Source organism: Thalia democratica, chromosome 5, assembly GCF_965202585.1.
Source record: "Thalia democratica chromosome 5, ktThaDemo2.hap1.1, whole genome shotgun sequence".
Taxonomy (NCBI): domain Eukaryota; kingdom Metazoa; phylum Chordata; class Thaliacea; order Salpida; family Salpidae; genus Thalia; species Thalia democratica.
The window spans coordinates 57,011,636-57,032,806 of record NC_139169.1 but is presented as its reverse complement, the minus strand read 5'-3'; the positions used below and the strand labels follow the sequence as shown (position 1 = coordinate 57,032,806).

At 26.0% G+C, this 21,171-nt stretch overlaps 1 protein-coding gene across 1 annotated transcript; it reads left to right on the top strand.

Moving 5' to 3' along the window:
- Positions 1 to 1,061: 1,061 nt before the first annotated feature.
- Positions 1,062 to 20,685, top strand: LOC145835746 (phosphatidylinositol 4-phosphate 5-kinase-like protein 1). The gene is made up of 7 exons (XM_082943455.1): positions 1,062 to 1,189; positions 10,996 to 11,159; positions 11,245 to 11,316; positions 11,950 to 12,040; positions 12,382 to 12,553; positions 17,874 to 18,030; positions 20,204 to 20,685. Exons 1-7 carry the CDS (start codon positions 1,076 to 1,078, stop codon positions 20,628 to 20,630), a joined length of 1,197 nt encoding a protein of 398 aa, XP_082799581.1. The 5' UTR covers positions 1,062 to 1,075; the 3' UTR covers positions 20,631 to 20,685.
- The last annotated feature ends 486 nt before the right edge of the window (positions 20,686 to 21,171 follow it).

Genomic DNA, 21,171 nt, shown 5'->3' with positions numbered 1-21,171 from the left:
ATTTTGTTGAAGAGCTTAATTTTTTTAATTTTGAAAACTAAATGGTACCATTCTCCAGACTACTTGAAAAGACGCTTTTGGTTTGTTCAAGCTTGCTCCGATGCCTGCTGCTGGCCCCAAGTAGAGGACAAAAAAAAGGCCAAAAAGACAACAGTAAACAAGGTTGCAGCTAAAAAATAAGTAAGGAAGTGCGCTCTTAAGAGAGCAGCAAAAAAAAAAACCAGCAGCCAAAAAGCCACCTGCTAAAAAAGTGTGCTCCTAAGAAGGTAGCATCTAAAATGCTGCAAGTAAGAAGAAGAAAGTAACCAGAAGATGTTGGTAGCCAAAAATCATCTAAGAAGCAAGTACCAAGAAGAGCTGCAAGAAATAAGTTGTTCTTTCACCAAAAGAGATTTCTAAATATTTTTTTTTTAATTTTAGGAAGTTGTTTTATAGATTCTCAATGAGATTAAGTTAACTTAGTTGCAATATTTGGTTAGTCTGTTACCAATTTTGTTAATTTTTACCAATTATGTTGAAAACCTTGATTTTTTTTAGTTTAAAATATTTAGGGATTTGAAAAAAAACTCAGATGACTCAGGACAGTTTAAGGTCACCCAGGACAGTTTTTTGACTCAAAGACAGCTTTACAGTACCTTTTTATATATTTATATTATTTAAAACAGTTAAATTAAGTTTAAAAATAAACTAAGTGTTGAATTTTTTTTTAACCTTCATAGAGATTCTTAAAACCTGGAAGAAACTTACAAAACACCTTTGGTAATCCTGTTAGAAGAAGTTTATAAAAAATCAGTAGCCACCCTGCTTTAAGTTTTATTGTAAATAGTAAAAATTGATAATTAATTTAGATACAAAATAACTTCAGAAAAGTTCTAGCTAAATAGTTTGACTTCAAAAACTTAATTACTTATACTTCTAAAAGAACACCTAGCACATTATCATATTCCATAGCATATTCCATACTCAAATTTTGTTGTTGATATATGTAAAACTTAACAAAAGTGTTTTTAATGTATTTGTATGAAAATTCTTAGATTATATTAAATTACCAGCATCTTGTAAAATTATTACTAGTATGTATTTAAATATGGTTATTTTATTACAGTCAAAGATAACAAAATCTCCTATAAAAGGATTGCTTCACTTGGTAAGCACTAAATATGAATTTCTGTCTACAACTGATTTAGCTGTGAGTTCAATTTTTTCAACATTACAGTAATTTTAAATTGTTTACCATTTAAGCTTTATTTTAAGTCATATAAAAAGTAGGGTTAATTATTTTGTAGATAAAATAAGTATTTAGAAGTTCTACTAGTTAATTTGTAAAATTAAAGTAAAGTGCAATTTGAAGTAATGGTGGATTTTTTGTTATTGTTTTTATTGCTCTCAAAATCTATTTTTCTTTTTATATTTTACAGGTCTAAAATTAAGTAGTGATTATAAGTAAAAAAAAAAAGAACTTTAAGGTATTTACTAAGTATATATATGAAACTTAGTATATTTCAAAAAAATTAGCAAAGCTTTTATTTTTAACTCATTATTAGCTTAAAGAACTATCAAAAACTTTGTCAACAAGCAAGTTAAATAAATGATGTACTATTTTTAAAACCAATTTAGTGAATGGACAATGTTTGTATCAGTTACATGACATTTCAAGTTTTGACATATCAAATTTTAACATACATTTCAGGTGCCATATCTGATTATAAAACTTAGAATTAAAAAATTAAAAAGTCATCAGTCTTATTATTATTAGGCTATGCATTTACAACTAAATTATTAGGTTACAGTGTTTAATCTGGTCAAAATATCGACTGAATGCCGACCAACAAAGATTAGAGAAAATATTAGTATATATTTAAAATCGCATATCAGTCTTAAATTGCAAAGTTTTTGATATGAACCCTGGTACTGACTTTTCTTTTCTTTTTAAAAACATAACAATATATCAAAAAAGCACTTTTTTTTTCTACAAACCATTTGTTTATTTCAAATATTTTTTTATAAACTATAAACGATCTGTAAAAATAATAACACTCAAGGCTCAAAGAGATGAAACACTTTTTTACAAGTTGAACTTGTTTTTATTATCATTAACTCAGCTAGCAGTTGTGTTTTACAGTTGTAAAGAAATCAAGGGTACAAATTCAAAGATTTCAGTAAGGCTCCTTTTAGAACCACCAAATAAAAAATGCAAGAAATAAATACTATTTCACTAATAATCCATCTCCAATGATTTTTAATTCAATTGTTCTGAAACTTTCTTAATCTATTTGAACTAAACTATGAAAAAATTGTATTGTATTATTATTTTTAGTTATGAGTAAATAAATGCTTATTTATAAGATTTGTTTCATTGATAATTATTTACTATAATTTTTTTTTTATTAAGTTTTGAGTAAATTTATATACATATATATATTAACTTATCTAGTCATATAAAAACAATAGTTTAGACAGCTGTTTTGTACATGAAATATAAAACTTCATGTACTCCTCAGTAGGCTACAGTTTATTACAATAGTAAACAGAAAATTAGATTTTGAAATATTTTATAATAACTATGACGTAGTAATGATACAGTTTATTTTGTACATTTAGCTGAATTTGAAAATATGCTGTAGTTGTTAATTTATGCATTTTGGAAAGTTTGGAAAAGGTTATTTCAAAAAGATGTTTTAAACTATTATAAAATTATTTTAAATTGTTAGAAAAAGTTTTTCACTACTCGTGTTTGCGGCTTAAATTTCACTTTGTTTTGATATTTAGTTATTTTTAATTTTATTACAAAGTATTTTTGGTAATGAATGCATATGTTTTGTCTTTCGCTTTTCTTGTTTATTGTTATGTTATTATCTGATTTATAAATTTCTATTTTTTCTAAGTTACAAAGTTTGCAGCCAAACTTAGTATTGAACTTTGATTTTGTCCTGTTTAATATTTCCCATTGAATTTTGTAGTCTGTATTGTTATCTTTTACCATATGTAGTTTGCTAGTTCTGTTGTATGTCTTTTGTTAATATTATTGAATGATGATTTGTGGTTTCTGTATCTTTGTTTGAAAGTATTTCCTGTAGATCCTAAATTTTGCTTTGTTGTTTTATTTTAATTTGTCGAGCACTATCGACCAGAAATTTTTATAAAATCTTTAATATATATATATATATATATATATTTATTTAATTATATAAAAACTATAATTTAAACAGCTGTTTCACACATTGAAATGTAAAATTTCATGTGATCGTCAGTAAGTTACAGTTTATTATAATAGTGAACAGAAATTTCGATTTTAGAATTTTTTATAATAATTATGACGTAGTAATGGTACAGTTTATTGTACGATTAGTTGAATTTGAAATACGCTGTGAATATTATTCTATGCTTTTTAGGAAAGTTTAAAAAGGTTATTTTGGAAGAATATTTTTTGCTATTAGAAAAATTTTTTTTTTTTTTTTTTTTTTTTTAGGCTGTTGGGGAAAAATGTTATAAAATGCTATAAAATACTCGTGTTTGCCGCTTTGATTTTATTTTGTTTTAATATTTAGTTGGTTTTAATTTTGTTAGAAAAGTATTTTTGATAATGGATGCATATGTTTTGTCTTTCGCTTTTCTTGTTTAGTGTAACGTTCTTATCTGATTTTTCGATTTCTATTTTTTCTAAGTTACAAAGTTTGCAGCCGAATTTAGTATTGAATTTTAATTTTGTCCTGTTTAATATTTCCCATTTAATTTTGTAGTCTGTATTGTTATCTTTTAAGTTCCATATGTAATTCGCTAGTTCTGTTGTGTGTCTTTTGTTAATATTGTTGAATGATGATTTGTGGTTTCTGTATCTTTGTTTAAAGGTATTTCCTGTCGACCCTATATACTGCTTTGTTGTTTTATTTGATATTACTGTTGCTTTATAAATTATATTTGACACTAGGCATTCGTTATTTAAAGGGCAAGGTTCTTTACGGCAATTACAAAGTTTATCTTTTATGGTGCTTTTATCGTCTATATTGCTTTTGTTTAATATTTTGTTGTTGTGAGCTATTATTTTACTTCTGAAATTATTTGTGCAACTGTAAGATATTTTGATTGTGTTTCGGTTGAATATTTTACCATTCCATTTAGTTTTGGTCGAAAACCACCCATTCCATAAAATATTCAACCGAAACACAATCAAAATATCTTACAGTTGCACAAATAATTTCAGAAGTAAAATAATAGCTCACAACAACAAAATATTAAAGACGATAAAAGCACCATAAAAGATAAACTTTGTAATTGCCGTAAAGAACCTTGCCCTTTAAATAACGAATGCCTAGTGTCAAATATAATTTATAAAGCAACAGTAATATCAAATAAAACAACAAAGCAGTATATAGGGTCGACAGGAAATACCTTTAAACAAAGATACAGAAACCACAAATCATCATTCAACAATATTAACAAAAGACACACAACAGAACTAGCGAATTACATATGGAACTTAAAAGATAACAATACAGACTACAAAATTAAATGGGAAATATTAAACAGGACAAAATTAAAATTCAATACTAAATTCGGCTGCAAACTTTGTAACTTAGAAAAAATAGAAATCGAAAAATCAGATAAGAACGTTACACTAAACAAGAAAAGCGAAAGACAAAATATATGCATCCATTATCAAAAATACTTTTCTAACAAAATTAAAACCAACTAAATATTAAAACAAAATAAAATCAAAGCGGCAAACACGAGTATTTTATAGCATTTTATAACATTTTTCCCCAACAGCCTAAAAAAAAAAAAAAAAAAAAAAAAATTTTCTAATAGCTTAAAATATTCTTCCAAAATAACCTTTTTAAACTTTCCTAAAAAGCATAGAATAATATTCACAGCGTATTTCAAATTTAACTAATCGTACAATAAACTGTACCATTACTACGTCATAATTATTATAAAAAATTCTAAAATCGAAATTTCTGTTCACTATTATAATAAACTGTAACTTACTGACGATCACATGAAATTTTACATTTCAATGTGTGAAACAGCTGTTTAAATTATAGTTTTTATATAATTAAATAAATATTAAGCTCCAATTTGATTTGTCGAGCACTATCGATCAGAACTTTGTATAAAACCTTTAATATATATATATATATTTATTTATAGTCACCTAACTGTTGTTTTTGTTAATTTTTAGTTGTTTGAAAGTTAGATGTTAGATCGATTTTTGTACTGAATTTTTGTGCTGCACTGTAATATTACGTCATACTGTTTTTTATTTTTTTGTATAACTTTTGCATCTATGTTTAGCAAAGCCCTTTTTATTTTAAATTTAGCTGGCTGATGGCCGTCTAGTCTTATGAAACATGTATACCAGTATTTTTTAAAACTTATTTTTCTAGTAAATTATTTAAAAGCCCTTCATGTGGGCTCAATATAAGGTGTTCAAGTTAAAATAATAACCTTATTTTATATGTATATATATATAAAGAGCACAGACAATAGCAGATGGTAACAACCCTGTTTGTAGGCTGTGCTTAAAAGAATCAACAGCCGTTATGTATGCGTTAAAAAAGGAAGGTTGTTTAAATAAGAGGAGTGAATTCATATCGTTTTGTCGACATATGAAAAAGCTCCTCTTAAAATACAACAAATTTTGAAGTATTTTATAGTCAATTAACTGTTGTTTTCGTTAACTTTAGTTTTTTGATTAGTCAGATGGTAGATCGATTTTTGTACTAAATATTTGTAATGTACAATGTTCAATTCTTACGTCATATTGTTTTTGTTTTTTTGTAAACTTTTGCATCTTTGTTTACCAAAGTGCTTTTTATTTTAAATTTGAACTGGCTGAAGATTAGAGACAATCTTTAAGTCTTTATGAAACATATGTTCCAGCATTTTTAAAATCGTCATTTCAATAAATTATATATATATATATATATAAGGTTTAATTAAAGATGCAAAACTCAAAGGACTCGAGTTTCGTGACTATTCACTCATCAGCTTCAAAACAAGTTTAAAATAAAGCACAAAACAAAACCACTAATAAAAGTTAAATTTTTTTTTGCATAAATAGATTATGACGTAATTTTGAAACTATCAAAAATCATGCAAAACGGCTTGTGCAAAAATTAATTAACCAATCGACAATAAACTAGCAAAAATTCATATAACTTCAGTGAGTGACTATATATTAGGACAGATAATTGAAAGAGATAAAGATAAAATTAAGATGCACATTGAAATTTAGGTTATTTTAAGATGAAATTAAAACTTGTTAAACTTTAAAAGTGACTTTTTTATATGTCTACAAGACGATACAAACTCGCTTCTTTTGTTTAGGCATTTCTTGTCTTTCAGTGCATATACAACGGCTGATGCTTCTTTGAGACACAGCCTACATATTGGGCTATTGCCGTCGGCTATAGGCTGTGCTCTTTTTATAACTTCCCAGGATATTTCGAAGTCAATGCCGCTGCGCTTTAAGCCACAAACATACTTCGAAAGTTCAGTGTCATTTTCATATATGCCGCCTTTTAAAAGATTTTTTATGATTGGCATACCGATTAATTTTATCTTTATCTCTTTCAATTATCTGTCCTAATATATAGTCACTCACTGAAGTTATATGAATTTTTGCTAGTTTATTGTCGATTGGTAAATTAATTTTTCCACAAGCCGTTTTGCATGATTTTTGATAGTTTCAAAATTACGTCATATTCTATTTATGCAAAATTTTTTTAACTTTCATTAGTGATTTTGTTTTGTGCTTTATTTTAAACTTGTTTTGAAGCTGATGAGTGAATAGTCACGAAACTCGAGTCCTTTGAGTTTGGCATGTTTAAATAAACCTTTTTAATAATATAGCCCTCAAGGTGGGCTCAGTGTGAAAAATTTAATTTATTAAGTTAAATAACTTAATTATATATATGTGTAGAAATAAGTTGATTTACTTAATTCAATTTTTCAACACAGAGCCCACCTTAAGGGTTTTTTTAATAAAAAAGTTTATTTCAAGATGCAAAAACTTGCAGGACTCGAATTTTGTGCCTATGCACTCCTCAACTGCAAAGCTCAAAATAAAGCACAAAACAAAACACTCAACTGAAAGTTTAATATTTTTGAAAGTTTCAAAAAAAATATATGTAAAATTTTATTACAAGATGTAAAAACTTGCAGAACTCGAATTTAGTGCCTACTCACTCCTCAACTGCAAAACAAGTTCAACATAGAGCACAAAAAAAAAGCACTCAAATGAAAGTTTAAAGTTTAAGCATAAAAACATTATGAAATAATTTTAAACTGTTACAAATTATGCAAAACGGCTTGAGCAAAAATTAATTTACCAATATGGAGTATGTAGGCACAAAACTTGAGTTCTGCAAATTTTTACATCTTGTAAGAAACTTTTTTGTTAAAGAAGCCCTTAAGGTGGGCTCTGTTAAAAAATTTAGTTTATTGAATTAATCAACTTATTTCTATATATATATATATATATATATATATATATATATACAGAACTAAAATACACAAAATAAACTTTTGCTTGGGACAGCTGTTTCTGCGTTTAATACGTGTCTTCAGCCAAGTTTTATTCAATGAAAAACAAACTTGTAAGTACAGCAATAAAATTATACAAAATTAGGTATTACGTAATAATGGAATAGATAGTAAATTTTGACAAAATTATTAACAGAATTTTTAGATAAATTGTTTTCGATAATGTATGCAACCAGTTTGTAATTCGTTTCTTTTGTTTAGAGAATCAGATTTTTTAACTTTTAAAATTTCGATTTTTTCCGCATTGCACAATTTACATCCGTTTTTTAAATTATACTTATTTTTCGTTCTTGTTAATATTTCCCACTGAATTTTAAAATTGACCTTGTAATTTTTTAGTTTCCAAATGTACTGCTATAAAGTTGTCGTATTTCTATGTTTTTCTTGTTTGAAGCTGTACTTGTGCTTTGTGTAGCGATTCTTGAACAATAGTTCAGTAGAGCCAACATAAAGCTTGGTCTGGTTTTCAGTTATGACTGTCGCTTTATATATAATACTTTCCATTAGGCAACTTCCATTTACCGGGCATTCTTGTTTTTTGCAGTCACACATTCGCCTCTCTTTGTCCTGCGTGTCTAACATCTTTCGATTGTGTGCCATTATAAGTTGTTTCATGTTTGGCATGCAGGAATAGGACACTTTTAGTGTCTTCCTGTTAAAAACTTTACAATATGGATGGTCTTCAGTAAAGTTTTTGTCCACAATCTCTAGGAAGCGCTTCCCAACCCGTGTTGCCACACTTTTACAAAATGGAGCATTGAAATATAAAATATTTCTTCTCCTTCTTTTCTTGTTCTTACCCTTCTCGCTTTTGTGGCTATAGGCTAACTCGTGATCGTACCCACTTTCTCTTATAGCTTCCTGGTATTGCTGGGTTGTTTCCTTAAAAATGCTTTGACTGCTAGAAATCTTCTGGAGGCGGTTATTCACTGCGACCGGTATGTGTTTTAAAACATGCTCTGGGTGGTTTGACTTGCTATTCACATAAACCGTATGCGCATTTGGTTTTCTATACGGCTTATGGTTTTCATTTTGAAGATCTAAAGTTACATATAAAAAGTCTGTTACAAACAGATTGGCTTCGATAGTGACATCAAACCCAGTGTTCTTAAAGACTTTTCTTAGATGTTTGACTTTTGTCTCCATATCTGGTCCCGGTAGAATGTCCACCACTGCTAAACCATCGTCACGGTATATACCAAAGTTACCATCTCTAAAGATTTTTTCCTTCTTCAATATATCTAAGATATATAGGCCAACCAGTTCGCAAATCTCTGCGCCATGAAAGCTTCCCATTGGTACATCAAAGCTGTTCTTGTTATGCTTTTTCGACCATGGTTCACCCTCGTGGAACAGTACTGATTTGCAGCAATGTCTGATTAGCTCTTTTTCATTCTCTGTGATTTTAGTTAGGCCTGCAGCAAATTTGAAGGAGTTTTCCAAAATTGTTGCTGAGATGGCTGGATAAAAGCTCACTATATCAAATTTGATAAACCTTGAAGTTGATTTATTGCTTAAGCTATTGAACCACTTCAATACCTCATAAGTGTTTTTCCATTGTATTAAATTACTTTTTGATCTTATAAGATTGTTGATTTTATCTAAATTTGTTTTTGCAGGTTTGCCAATAAATGTTTTTGCCGGATTAATTATTCTACAACTTAGTTTATTTGGGAAGTTTGGTTTATGATCTTTTAAAGTAATGTAACATTGTTGTTGAGAAAGTTTGGGAATTTTACCTTTTATTTTGTTTTTCAATACTATTTCCTTTGCTTCATTATTAATTTTATCGATGAGACTGTTTTCCGATTTTTTGTATGTAGATGTAATGTTTTCTGTAATTAGTTTTTTATATTTATCCGGACTACAGGGTTCGTGCGCGTCAGGCTAAGTCAGGCTAAATCAGGCTAAATCAGTTTTTTTGAAAAAAGTTGAAAAACGTCAGGCTAAATCAGTTTTTGTGTTTAAAAATTTGAGAATCTCAGTTTTTGTCAGTTCAAATGCATGAAATTTTTTTAATTAAGATCAAATTGAGATGTGAATTTATTTCTAAATAAAGATTTAGTTATTAAAGACAAAATCAGTCAGTATTTGTAAAAATAAGTGCTTAAAACCTTTTGTTGAATCTCTAAAATAATTTTAAGAATCTTCATTATTTTGTTTTTAGTAGATTATATACGTCATAACTATAAAAATTCATAAAAAAGTACAGTTTAAACATTACAGTTTAGTTCAACAACTTGACTGTTTGTTTGAATTTGTTTACATGAGCTTTGTTTTTCAGAGCTTAGTTGGTTAAACTGTTTTAATTTCTAATATAAAGGCTTTATACCAAATACTTTATAGATTAATACTCGTAGCAGTTTGTTCACATATTTTATTTTCTGTTTATTCAAAGTTATTAGAGATATTTACAAGACTAAAAAATTACTTATGTAATATCATGATTATTTTAGTTAGGTATTTTAAAAATGAAGATGCTTTAATGATAACATAAAGTTTTTGAGAGATGTGTTTAATTACATTTTGTTTTTCTTTTACAGACTTATTCACATTTCTGTTTTAATAAAAGCTTCTGGTCCAGTCATGTAACTTATAATTGACAAATTCAAGTACTAATTGACACGAACCTTGTATATGGGTGATAAGTTGTGGATGTAACTAAGCCCCAAAATTTAATAAAGGTATGAATTCATTGAAACAGAAATTATAATGACCAGTTAAAAATATTCAAGTTGCTGGGTAAGGGATTGATAGATGTTGAAAAATAATTCATTTAAATTTTTATTTTCTTTAAAAGTAGTTTTGTGAATACTTTTATTGCGTTAATTTGCTAATTAAGACCCCCCGATACCCAAAATGACTTCTGAAGGTGATTTTTTCTACTTTGAAAAAATGTCAGGCTAAATAGGTCTCTGTCAGGCTAAATGAAAAGGAATTTGGCGCACGAACCCTGGGACTAATTTTGTATAGGCTGTGAGATTTATCTGCAAAAACAAAAACTTTTTTGGTGGACCTTATTTCTTTATTGACCTTATTTATTTCCCAATATATACATATATATTGGGTTTTTAAAAAAGTTTGGGTCAATAGTGCTTGAAAAGTTAAATACAAGCTAATTTTTTTTTGTATAACAAACAACAGTTTTATACAGCTGTTTCGTATATGATATATTTTTATCTCATACATTACTAAGTAAAGCTAAAGTTTATTAAACATGTACTATATAAAATTAGAACTTAAAAATTTTGAATGTACTATGACGTAGTAATAATGAAGGTTTTTGTGCAGTAAGCTAAGTTTGATAAATAAGCTAATTTTAGTTTTGTTACTGGTTAAGAATATGTGCAATTTGACCAAAACTTTTTCGAAATGCACAAATAAGTTATATAAGAGTTATCATATTTTTCACACTTTTAGAGCACATTTTAATTGTGTTAATTTTTTTAGTCTGTTGCATTTACTTCATACTGTGAAAAAGCTTTTATGAGTTTTAGACAAAGTTTGGGAATAAGTGAAGATGATTATGCCTTTATACTGTGCGAAAGTTCGAAGAAAGAGTATTACAAAGAATTTATCTCTAACTCTAAAAGTGGGCAAAACTTTTTTATGACGTTAGTGTTCATTTATTTTGCTTAGAAAGGGTTTTAACCATATTATTTTGATAAAAAACAATATGTTATACTACTTTATTTTCAGTTCAAACAGGGAGTACATATTGAAAACTGTTACCAAATCAGAAGTTTTATTTTTCTTGAAAATTTTTGATCAGTAAGTTATTGTAAGTTGAATACAGTTTAAAAAATGATTTAAAAAAAAAAGTTTTCTTTTATTTAAAATTTACTGTTTAAACTAGTCAACAATAGTAGTGAGTGGCATAATTTAATTACACTATTTTTTATTTTATTATTTTATACCTTACTGCAATGTATTGTTTTAGTCCTTCGTATGCTGCTGTTTATACTAAAACTATTTGCAATTATTGTTTTTAATTAAGTTTATTTGAAATTTTCATACATAACTTGTTTCAAAGTTATATATGTTTATATTTTTATTAAATGCATTTATTAATGATCAAAATTTTGTTGTATAATAACTACTTAGGCTTACTATGTCTTAAAAATTTAAAGACAAATTGATGGTTTAAATAAAGTTATTTCAGGCCCCTACTTAAGATGTACTAACATTTAAACTGAATTCTTTGAAAGAAATATATTTTTTGATGTTTAGTAATTCAAAAAAAAATTAAATACCTTTGCATTACTTTTTAGCTTATCATAACAAAGATCTTTGTAAATTCTTAGTTAGTACTGAGAAAATTTGTAGTTTATAAAAGAACTTCTTACCAAAGCTGCTCAATATAAAACGTAAAAACTGTTAAAATAGATTTATTTTTATTTTTAGGTATAAAGCACATTTTGAAAAATATCCGCACAGTATTTTAAGTAAACTTATTGGTGTTCATAGTGTCAAAGTAAAAAAAAATCAAAAATCTGTTAGTTTGTTACATATTAAAAGACTTGATAGTTTAAGTTAAAATAAAAGTTTGAACTGAGATTGATATGTATCATGATTATAATAAAAAAAACTGTATTTAATTAAGTTACTTTAATAATATTATTTATAAAAAACAACTGATTTTGTACGTATACTTTTTTGACTTACAGTGTTTTGCTGGTCATAAAGTATAAACACTGTTCATTTAAAAGTTATACGGAGTCTGTAAAAGAAAAGTACAACTAAAAAGCAAATAATAATATTAGTGAATTAGAGTACAATCAAAACTTTATATTGTTCATTTATTGTGATAGCCTAAATTAAGATTTTAATTTTTAGGTTTATTTCATAGTTATGGTCAATGTATTTTATCCTGAAGAAAGAATTGAACATCGGTTTGATTTAAAAGGTTGTGAAGTAGGAAGATTTACTGAAATAAAAAATGACAAAAGTATTTGTGAACAAAACCTTGTTCTCAAAGAAAAAAATCTTGCTAAAAAAATAAGTTTTGGTTTGTTGAATTTATTTTCTTAATTTTTTTTTACAAATAAAATAAAATATTTAAAACTATGAAATTTAAATTTAGAAATTAAATATTATGTTTAGAGCACTAATTCTCGAATTTTAAACTCTGTGCATAGTATAAATTTAAATGAAATGTTATAAAAGTACTATCTATTTATAAAGTGTTTAGATTGAAAAATAGCTTTGTTATAATATAACCTGTTTCTATAAACATAAAATATGCTGAAACTCGTCAAAAGTATCAAGAAAAAGGAAAATTTGATAAGGTTACAGATCTAACTACTTTTTTTTAAAGTTATAATAAAATTCTTTGTACCCTAGGAAGGGTACTAAAAATTAAGGGGTAGCTGTCTAAATTGCACAAGGGCAAAATTGCAATAGTGCACAAAATTGCACAAAGATACTTTTGCACAAAGATACTTTTCCACAAGGGGATAAATTTGCACAAAAATATAATTGCAGCAAGATACTTTTGCTCAAAGGGTTTATTTTGCACGAAGACACTTTTGCACGAGTAGACAATTTTGCACAGGTTATTTTTTTTTAATTGTTAGCTTTTTTATTAATTTTATCTATCATTTGTTTATTTATTTTTATCTAATTTTTTTACTATCACAGTTACCCCTAACCCTTATCCTTGGTTGTTTTTTTTTTCTTTTTAATTTTTTTATTACTATCACTGTTACCCTTCCCCTCGGTCGGTAGCTTTTTTAAAAATATTTTATTGATTATTTTTTTACTTTTATTTTTATTATCACCGGTTTGCCTAACCCTTACTCTTGCCCAGTAACTTTTTTTTTATTAAATTATTATTTTTTGTTTATTTTTAATTAATTTATTTTTTCTGTATTTTTACTCTAGTGCAAAAATGTTACTTGTGCAAAATTGACCCTTGGTGCAAAATTGTCATTGTGAAACTTTGTTCCCTTGTGCATTTTTGTGCCCTTATGCAAATTTGGCTTTGTGCAAATTTGTCTTTGTGTAATTTAGACCTGTTCCCAAAAATAAGACCTTTGAGTTTTAGGCTCAAAAAGTTTTTATATTTGGCTAATATCACAAAAACACTCAGTGCAAAATTTTAGATGTTTTAAAGAACTTTCATGCTGGAAAATTTTGGCTTTCTGAAAACAACCCAAATGCAAACTGTATGGGACCCAAAAAATGTGACCTTATAGTTTTTAGCTGGAAATTTTTTAATATGTGGCAATTGTTTTAAAAACACATTGTCCTGAGTTTAAGATGGTTTAAAGAAAGTTTCATGGAAACACTATTTGATTTTATGTAATTTTATTACTTTTTGTAAATTGTTTTGAATTTCAAGTTTTTTTTTCAAAAAATAATATTTTTTAAACATCTTAAATTCTACACAATGTATTTTTGTGATAATTGCAACATGTAAAGAACTTTCCAGCTAAAAACTTTAAGGTAGCATTTTTTGAATCCTATACAGTTTGCATTCGGATTGTTTTCATAAATCATTATTTGCTAGCATGAAAGTTTCTTGAAGTCATCTTATCTACAATATTGCTGTTTTTTTGTGATATTTGCCACATTAAAAAACATTTTAAGCTGAAAACTTGAACGTTACTTTTTTATAAGTACCCAATTGTACACTACTGCTCTTATAGAAAACACAGTTTTTTAATTTTAATTTTTGAACATGCAAAAAAAAAAAAATTTATTACATAAAGTTTTTGTCAGTCTTAGTAACTTTAGTTTAGGCCAATCTCGATTTTCTGAAAATACTTCAAATGAACAAAAACTGACCACCTTGCTAAAAATTTAAGCACTTGTTATTACCAAATAAATGTTTATATTTGAGACCGATACATATTTAAAAACACTTTATAGGCATAGGGGGGGATTGATTTTTACAAGTTGATCTTATTTTGTAGAGTTTTATCTGAGCTATCAGAAATTTTTAATCGTTTGAAAAAATTCAAAGTAATTTTTGAGATATGAGAGATCAAAGTCTGTGACCTCCATAGGTTCCTAATGGAAGGCTCAAACTAAAAACGCAAAAAAGACCATCTCACTAAAAACTATCTGCTCCTTCATTTTTTAAGCAATCTTCTTTAAATTTTCACAGAAAGTGTATTATTAAGTTTTAAAAATATTGAAATCAGGATTTTTTTATTTTGAAAAATAAATTTTTCATTGAAAAAAACCATCTATTTTTTTGTTTGTTTTATCTAAAATTTTAATTTCTTAATATTTTTCAAATTCCAACATTCAAAGTCTTTTAAACTATAAAAGGAACGTTTCCTGAAAGTTTGAGGTCTCTAGCTCAAAAAATGAAGGAGAAGATAGGTTTTTAGTGTTTTTTTTAATTTCTGAGAAAAATGACCCCAAAAAATTTGAGGTTCATACGTTTGTATTGGAGACTTTTTATGAAAATTACAATATCCTAAAAGTTAAATAAGATTTTTAAATTCTATAAAAACTGGCTTGTAGTTTGTATTTTATGCTTTTACATAAGATCCGATGTTATTTTTAGTAAAAAAATGTTGGACTCATCCCTATGCCCTTAATAAGGTTTTAAACTACTATTTTACAAAGTTTAGGTTTTTACTACAATTTAGACTCATTAAAGCTGAAAGATTTAAAGTTTTAAACAAGATAAAACCCCTTAACATTGTATTATTTTTAAAATTTATAACATACAACTATTATCAATAAATTTAAGCATTACTTATCAACCAATTGCTAGAAACTATGTAAACTATACTTGATATTGATTTTATAACTGAATTTTTTGCTATTTTTCGAAAAGCTTAATTTCCTTAAACAATAAATTTAAATTAATTGCATAAAAATACCAAATTATTACCATTAATGTAGTGTAAGTAAAAAGTATTATGAATTAAAACGTTTTAAGCGTGATTTTATTTATTAAGTCAGTTATATGTGATTAATAACTAAATTAAATAATTTAACTAACTTGAAATTATCTACAGTATTACAAATAATATGTATGCCATTATAAAGATTTTGAGTATAAATAATTTTCGTTTTATGCTGAAATATTTAACTGTTTACAATTTAAAATTTGGATTGCTTTTTTAAATTAAAGTTGTAAGTTTATTGATGTGTACAATCGCTATATTTAAAAACAGGATGTCTGTAAAGATACTGCTTTCAACAGCTTTCAATTAGGCTAAAAGTTGCTGTAAACTAATTTGTTTGCCAAACTTAGTTTGTTTATTAAGTAGGGTTTTGAACGAAACCGTTGTTTTATCATTTACTAAATCTATTTTGGGAGCTATTAAGTAACTTTATGATTTTTTTTTTGGATAAAAAGACAATTGTTAACTAATCTTAAATAAAAAACAGTTTATCAAAACTAGAATAATTATACTTTAAGAAACAACTACAAAACTCTGTTTTTTTATTGAAAAGTTAAAAGTTCTTTCTATATACGTTTTAAATAGCCTCTATGATTTTGTGTTTTAAGAAAATTTGTTATACTAAAACAAATTATCTCATTAATGGTTTACCGAAGTAATATTGAGTAAATTCTTAACATACATATTATTTCTTTAGATAACAAACTTATAGCTTTTTATGTATACTTATGAAACTTTTTTTAGGTGCACAACTTGAATAAAAAATTTAAAACAAGTATGGCATAAAAAATTTGACCAAAAGTCTTTAGTTTTAACTAAAGGTAACTAATATAAAAATGTAGTATATTCTAATCAAAACGTTATAAATTTAAGCTTTCAAAATGACATAGTTTAAGAAAAACTTTGCTAACTCAAATTTGATTTTTGACAGGGTTGCCATTTTACCTGGAATCCTGGAAAGACCTGGAATTTACCAATTTAGGCAAAAAAAAACCTGAAAACGTGGAATTTTAAACAAAAATCATTAAAAAACCTGGAAAAATCTGAAATTTTAACAATTTTCACAAGTTCAGTAGTAATATTTCGATTAGACTCAAAAAATCTATCATATAAATAGAAACTTTATTGTCATCATCAAAAATTTTTTTTATTAAAAAACATATTTAAAGTAGCTTTACAGTATCCTCTCAATGTTTTTATACTATTTTACAAAGTTTCTTACCTTAAACTTAATTTTAAACTAAAAATTGACCCAAAAATGTTAACTTTTAAAAACCTGGAAGAAATTTGGAAAACCTAGATAACAATTTGAAAAAATGAGTGGCAACCCTGTTTTGAACTTGATTTGAACTACAAAGTTGACTATCATCACAGTTTACTAGTTGAATGTGTTCAATGTGAAGTTGTACTAAACCAAGTGAACTATGCCATGAGCTAAGCTTTGATAAAACAAAACCAACTTTAAAAAAAATCAACTTGTAAAAAAGATTTTAAAAGGTTTATCCAATAGATAATTATTTTTATTTATATATTAGGTTTTAATGATTTTATAAATTAATCTTTGTGAACTGATAAAAAAAAGCTAGTACTAAATTCGAAAAATCTTCGAAAAATTTTTTGTACGCTTGTGGTTGTCGATTAAGTGTTGGCTTTGTCAGTTTTCAGCTTAATTCGTTATTACTATTTTTATAATTTTTAATTTAAAACTTAATGTAATTTCTCACAAAAGACTTTTTTTTTATAAATCTTACCCACAATTAATATTTAAAGCAGTTTTGGATTGTAAATTTAAAAAGCTGCCTACCTATGACCTAACACTTTACTATAGAGTTTGGGTCGAAAGTGCTTTAAAACAATTTAAGGGTTACTTATGCTGTAAATAATCAAAAATTTAACATAATTAAAATTTAAGTTTTAATTTTTTAAGTCGACTAAAATTTTTATATGTTTTTATATGACTACGACTAAGAAAGGTAAAGTTTGTTTATTAGAAATATTTTTTTTTATCTAGCAGTTATTTCCATATAAAAAGTTAGTAATAAGGTTATGAAAAGAAAATAGTAGTTTAAGAATTATGTAAAATAAATAAATGATTTGTAATCAAACTTTGAGATCATTCTCTATGGTTATTAAAGTGTTGTTATTTATTATTTAAACAATTTATTCGGTGTTATATTGTAGTTTTGCCCAAGAATTAAGTAAGTATTACTAAGTAAGTATATTGTCCAACTATATTGCTAAGATGAATCTTGAACGAATTTTTGTAAAAAATATTGACATTTTATAAATAAATTTATTGATCATTAAAAAGTCTTTAATCGTTTTGAATTTTTATTTATTAAAAATGTCTTTATCTAATAGACTTTCACACACTCTTTTGTTCAAAAATCTATATACAAAAAAATTAACATAAAAAACGTGTTGTAAAAGTTTTATTTAAAACTACCCTTTCTTGTTAAGGGGGCCAAAGAAAATGGCTATTGGATCAAATTAAACATGACACAAATTTCTTACTTGAATTAGAAGTTTTAGATTACAGTTTATTGATTGGAATACAGAAACTTCACAATGATGAAAAAAATCCCAATTTTGCAAGCGTTGTTTCAAGAATTAAAAAGTTAGTTTAAAGTCTATACTTGCTCAAAACATTTATAGTTTTGACCAAAGAAATAACAAGCATGATTTTTCTATAAATTTTAAAAAAATTATGCAAAGTAGAAAAACATAAAAGCGACAGATTTTAATGTATTTTTGAATAATAATGTGTGATTTTGTACAGAAAGTGTTTAATATTATTGTGCAAAATTTGCTTATCAAATTCTTGAATTTTATGTTTAATCGTTAAGAAAAAATGTGTATAAATTGCTTAAATTCTTGAACTTCTGAAAATACAATAGCTAAAATTACAATTTATTTTTAAAGCAGTAAACATTTTGTAAAAATAAAGTTTAATAATATATCTTTATTTTTTGTACATGGTAAATCTACTTTGAAAATTACTCTCTTATTTTTGTTTAACTGTTTCAAGCAACTATTAACCGTTTAAGCCATTTAGATATAACTTCTGTGATTTCACCGAGCTTTTACTTTTCATATCAGTTTTTTGTAGTAATGATTTAACTTTACCGAGAAAAAAATTAAACCCAAAAGTTTATGAACAGATTCTTGTTACAAAAAAAAAACATATGTAATAGATGTTCATTTTAAAACTATTAAAAGTTTTGTTTTTTGTGGTAAAAAGTTATATTTTTAAAAAAGTGGCTCTAAAAGTGTTAATGACAGTTTAGTAAAAGTGTAACTTAAAGTGTTAAATACATCCGAATTTTATGTTGAGTTTTCAATTTTTTTATAGATAAATTTAAATTCAAACTTCACTTAGTGTATAAATACTACATTTTTTGTTTTACCAATAGCGATGTCATAAAAGTCGTTGAATTTTAAATTAGTGTCGTATATAATTCATTGCCAACGCTTTTACGTTTCTGTAATTTTTATGAATAATTAAAAGGTTCTTCATTTCAGGACCAATTATTGAGTTTTTTAAATGTTCAGGTAGTTCAATAATGCTCATATTTTTTACATTGTAAAAACAAAAATAAATGGTAGTGGTACAAGTATTAGTTCAATTGAGAATGGATATTGAAATAGCATATTTAAAAATTATTGTTAGGATTTTTTGTAAGTTCAACTGCGTACGTTTACTTTAAACAAAAATTTTAAATGAGCATTAAAAAATTTTTTTTAAATGGTTGAGTACAGCTTTTAAAAGTGTTTCTTTTAAAAGCATACTATTTTCGTTTTTAGGTTAATCTAAGACATGCGTTACAGATTATTAATTCTTAACATAGATCAAATAATCAGACAAAAAAGTTTACGTTAAATATATTATTAGGCGAATGTATACGAAAATCCAAGTTTAGGCTATGTAAACATTCGCTAATGTTTTTGTTAAATACTTATGAAGTCTTAAATATGAAAAAAAAATATGTATCTCACATTCTAAATATCTTATAATCTACTTTCAATTTGACCTTGGGTTAACCAGTACTATATATAAGATAACCTTGTTAATTAATGATCATGGTAATATATTCAATAACTTTTAATATTTTATCAGTTTTTTTATGAAAATTTTAAAGTAACTTTTATATTGTATCTTTAAAAAAACTTATTGGTTATACTTTGCAATCTTTTAGCATTATAAATTATTTATAAATTTTAGGAAGCTATATATTTAAATAGTTTTCTTTTTGTTTTACCGCTTTTTAAAACTTTAAAATATTTTTGATATAAAAAATCAAAGTTTGAAGTTTAGTTCGTAATTAAATTAAATAAGTAAAAAGATAAAATAATATTCGTTCAGTCCCTCTTCTACGGTTAAACAGTTAAAACTTTCTTATTATATTATTTCTGTAAAAAAATATATACTGTGGGGTTTTTTGTTTTACTTTGTAAATGTATGTTTTAAAAGAAACAATCCTAGATATAATGTTGTTTTATTTAAACTTGAATTATAATCAGGGTTGCGATAATACCTGAAAACTTGTAACTTTTCTGTAAACTTGAGAAATTCTGAAAAACTTGGAATTTTTAACATTTTTACATGTAAAATAATAAAATGTAGATTAGATATGAAAATTATTTGTGTATATTTAAATTAATTTGAAATATTTTTCATTTTCTCATTAAAACTTGCCCCAAGTAGTTGAAGAACATGACGAAAGTTTTTTAGACATTTTTTTACTTGTGTAAAAAATTATATAAAAAAAAAATTAAAATATATTTTCAAGGTCAACATCTCGGCGACACAGTTTGTATAAACGGAAATGCAGCTCAGTCAAAGTCCAACGAAGAAGCTTCACATCTGATTTTGCACTGCCTGGAATGACTCAACAATTCAACCCGGGCATCAAGTGTAGCGGGTCTTTGTATCTTTCAAAAGAGCCATTTCGGTCTTCAACAATATCGCTTGAAGAAATGAAAGTGCAAAACAGAAGGTTGCTGCCAGAATTTCACAAGAACGAACTGCACATCGTCGACACGGAAAGCGAAAGGCTTTACGTTGGAATCATTGATTTCTTAACAAGGTACACAATGGTGAAGCGCATGGAAAACTTTTGGAAGAAACTAATTCACCCGCCTCTTAGTTACTCCACTGTGCACCCTGAAAAATATGCACATAGGTTTCAAAAATTTGTCGCTGACAACTCATGCTAAAATTATGTCAAACAGATTTCCATGGTTTATTTTATATTACATAATTAAAATAAAGATGTTCCAGTTAATTATCTTACTGTTTTAATAAGATTTACACTTATAAAAAAAATTGTTAAAGTTTTTTTTCAATTCAAGATATTTTCTTTTCTCTGCCGAGTTGAAAGTTAAATACAAATTGTGCAATTTAATTAAAATCTTCAAATTTAGAACTATAAGCCAATTAATATTTTTAAAAACGTAATTTATTAGTTTTAAATTAAAAAAAAAATCATGATCACTGTAATTTTTACAAGTCTGTCTTGTTAACATATTTTATATTAAGCATTTGAATAAATCAATGAGAGTAAAAGTTGTTAATTTGTGTTCTCTAATTTATAGTTGCAATGATAGTAAGTTGTTTACCCATGTTGGGTGTTGATCGACTAAAAAACTAACTTTCAAAAAAAAAATTCTAGTTTTTGGCTAAATATGTAATAAAAAAGTTAATTAAAAGTTGATAATTTAATAATACAAAAAAAAAAAATTTAAGTTATTTTTTTTT

Excerpts from the sequence above, each read along its gene's own strand:
- LOC145835746 (XM_082943455.1), top strand. The coding sequence starts at position 1,076 with ATGTATTTAAATATGGTTATTTTATTACAGTCAAAGATAACAAAATCT. Across the intron at positions 11,317-11,949 it reads TTCTTGAAAATTTTTGATCA|GTATAAAGCACATTTTGAAA; the intron begins GTAAGTTATTGT and ends TTTTATTTTTAG. Across the intron at positions 12,554-17,873 it reads TGCTAAAAAAATAAGTTTTG|GGGGCCAAAGAAAATGGCTA; the intron begins GTTTGTTGAATT and ends TTTCTTGTTAAG.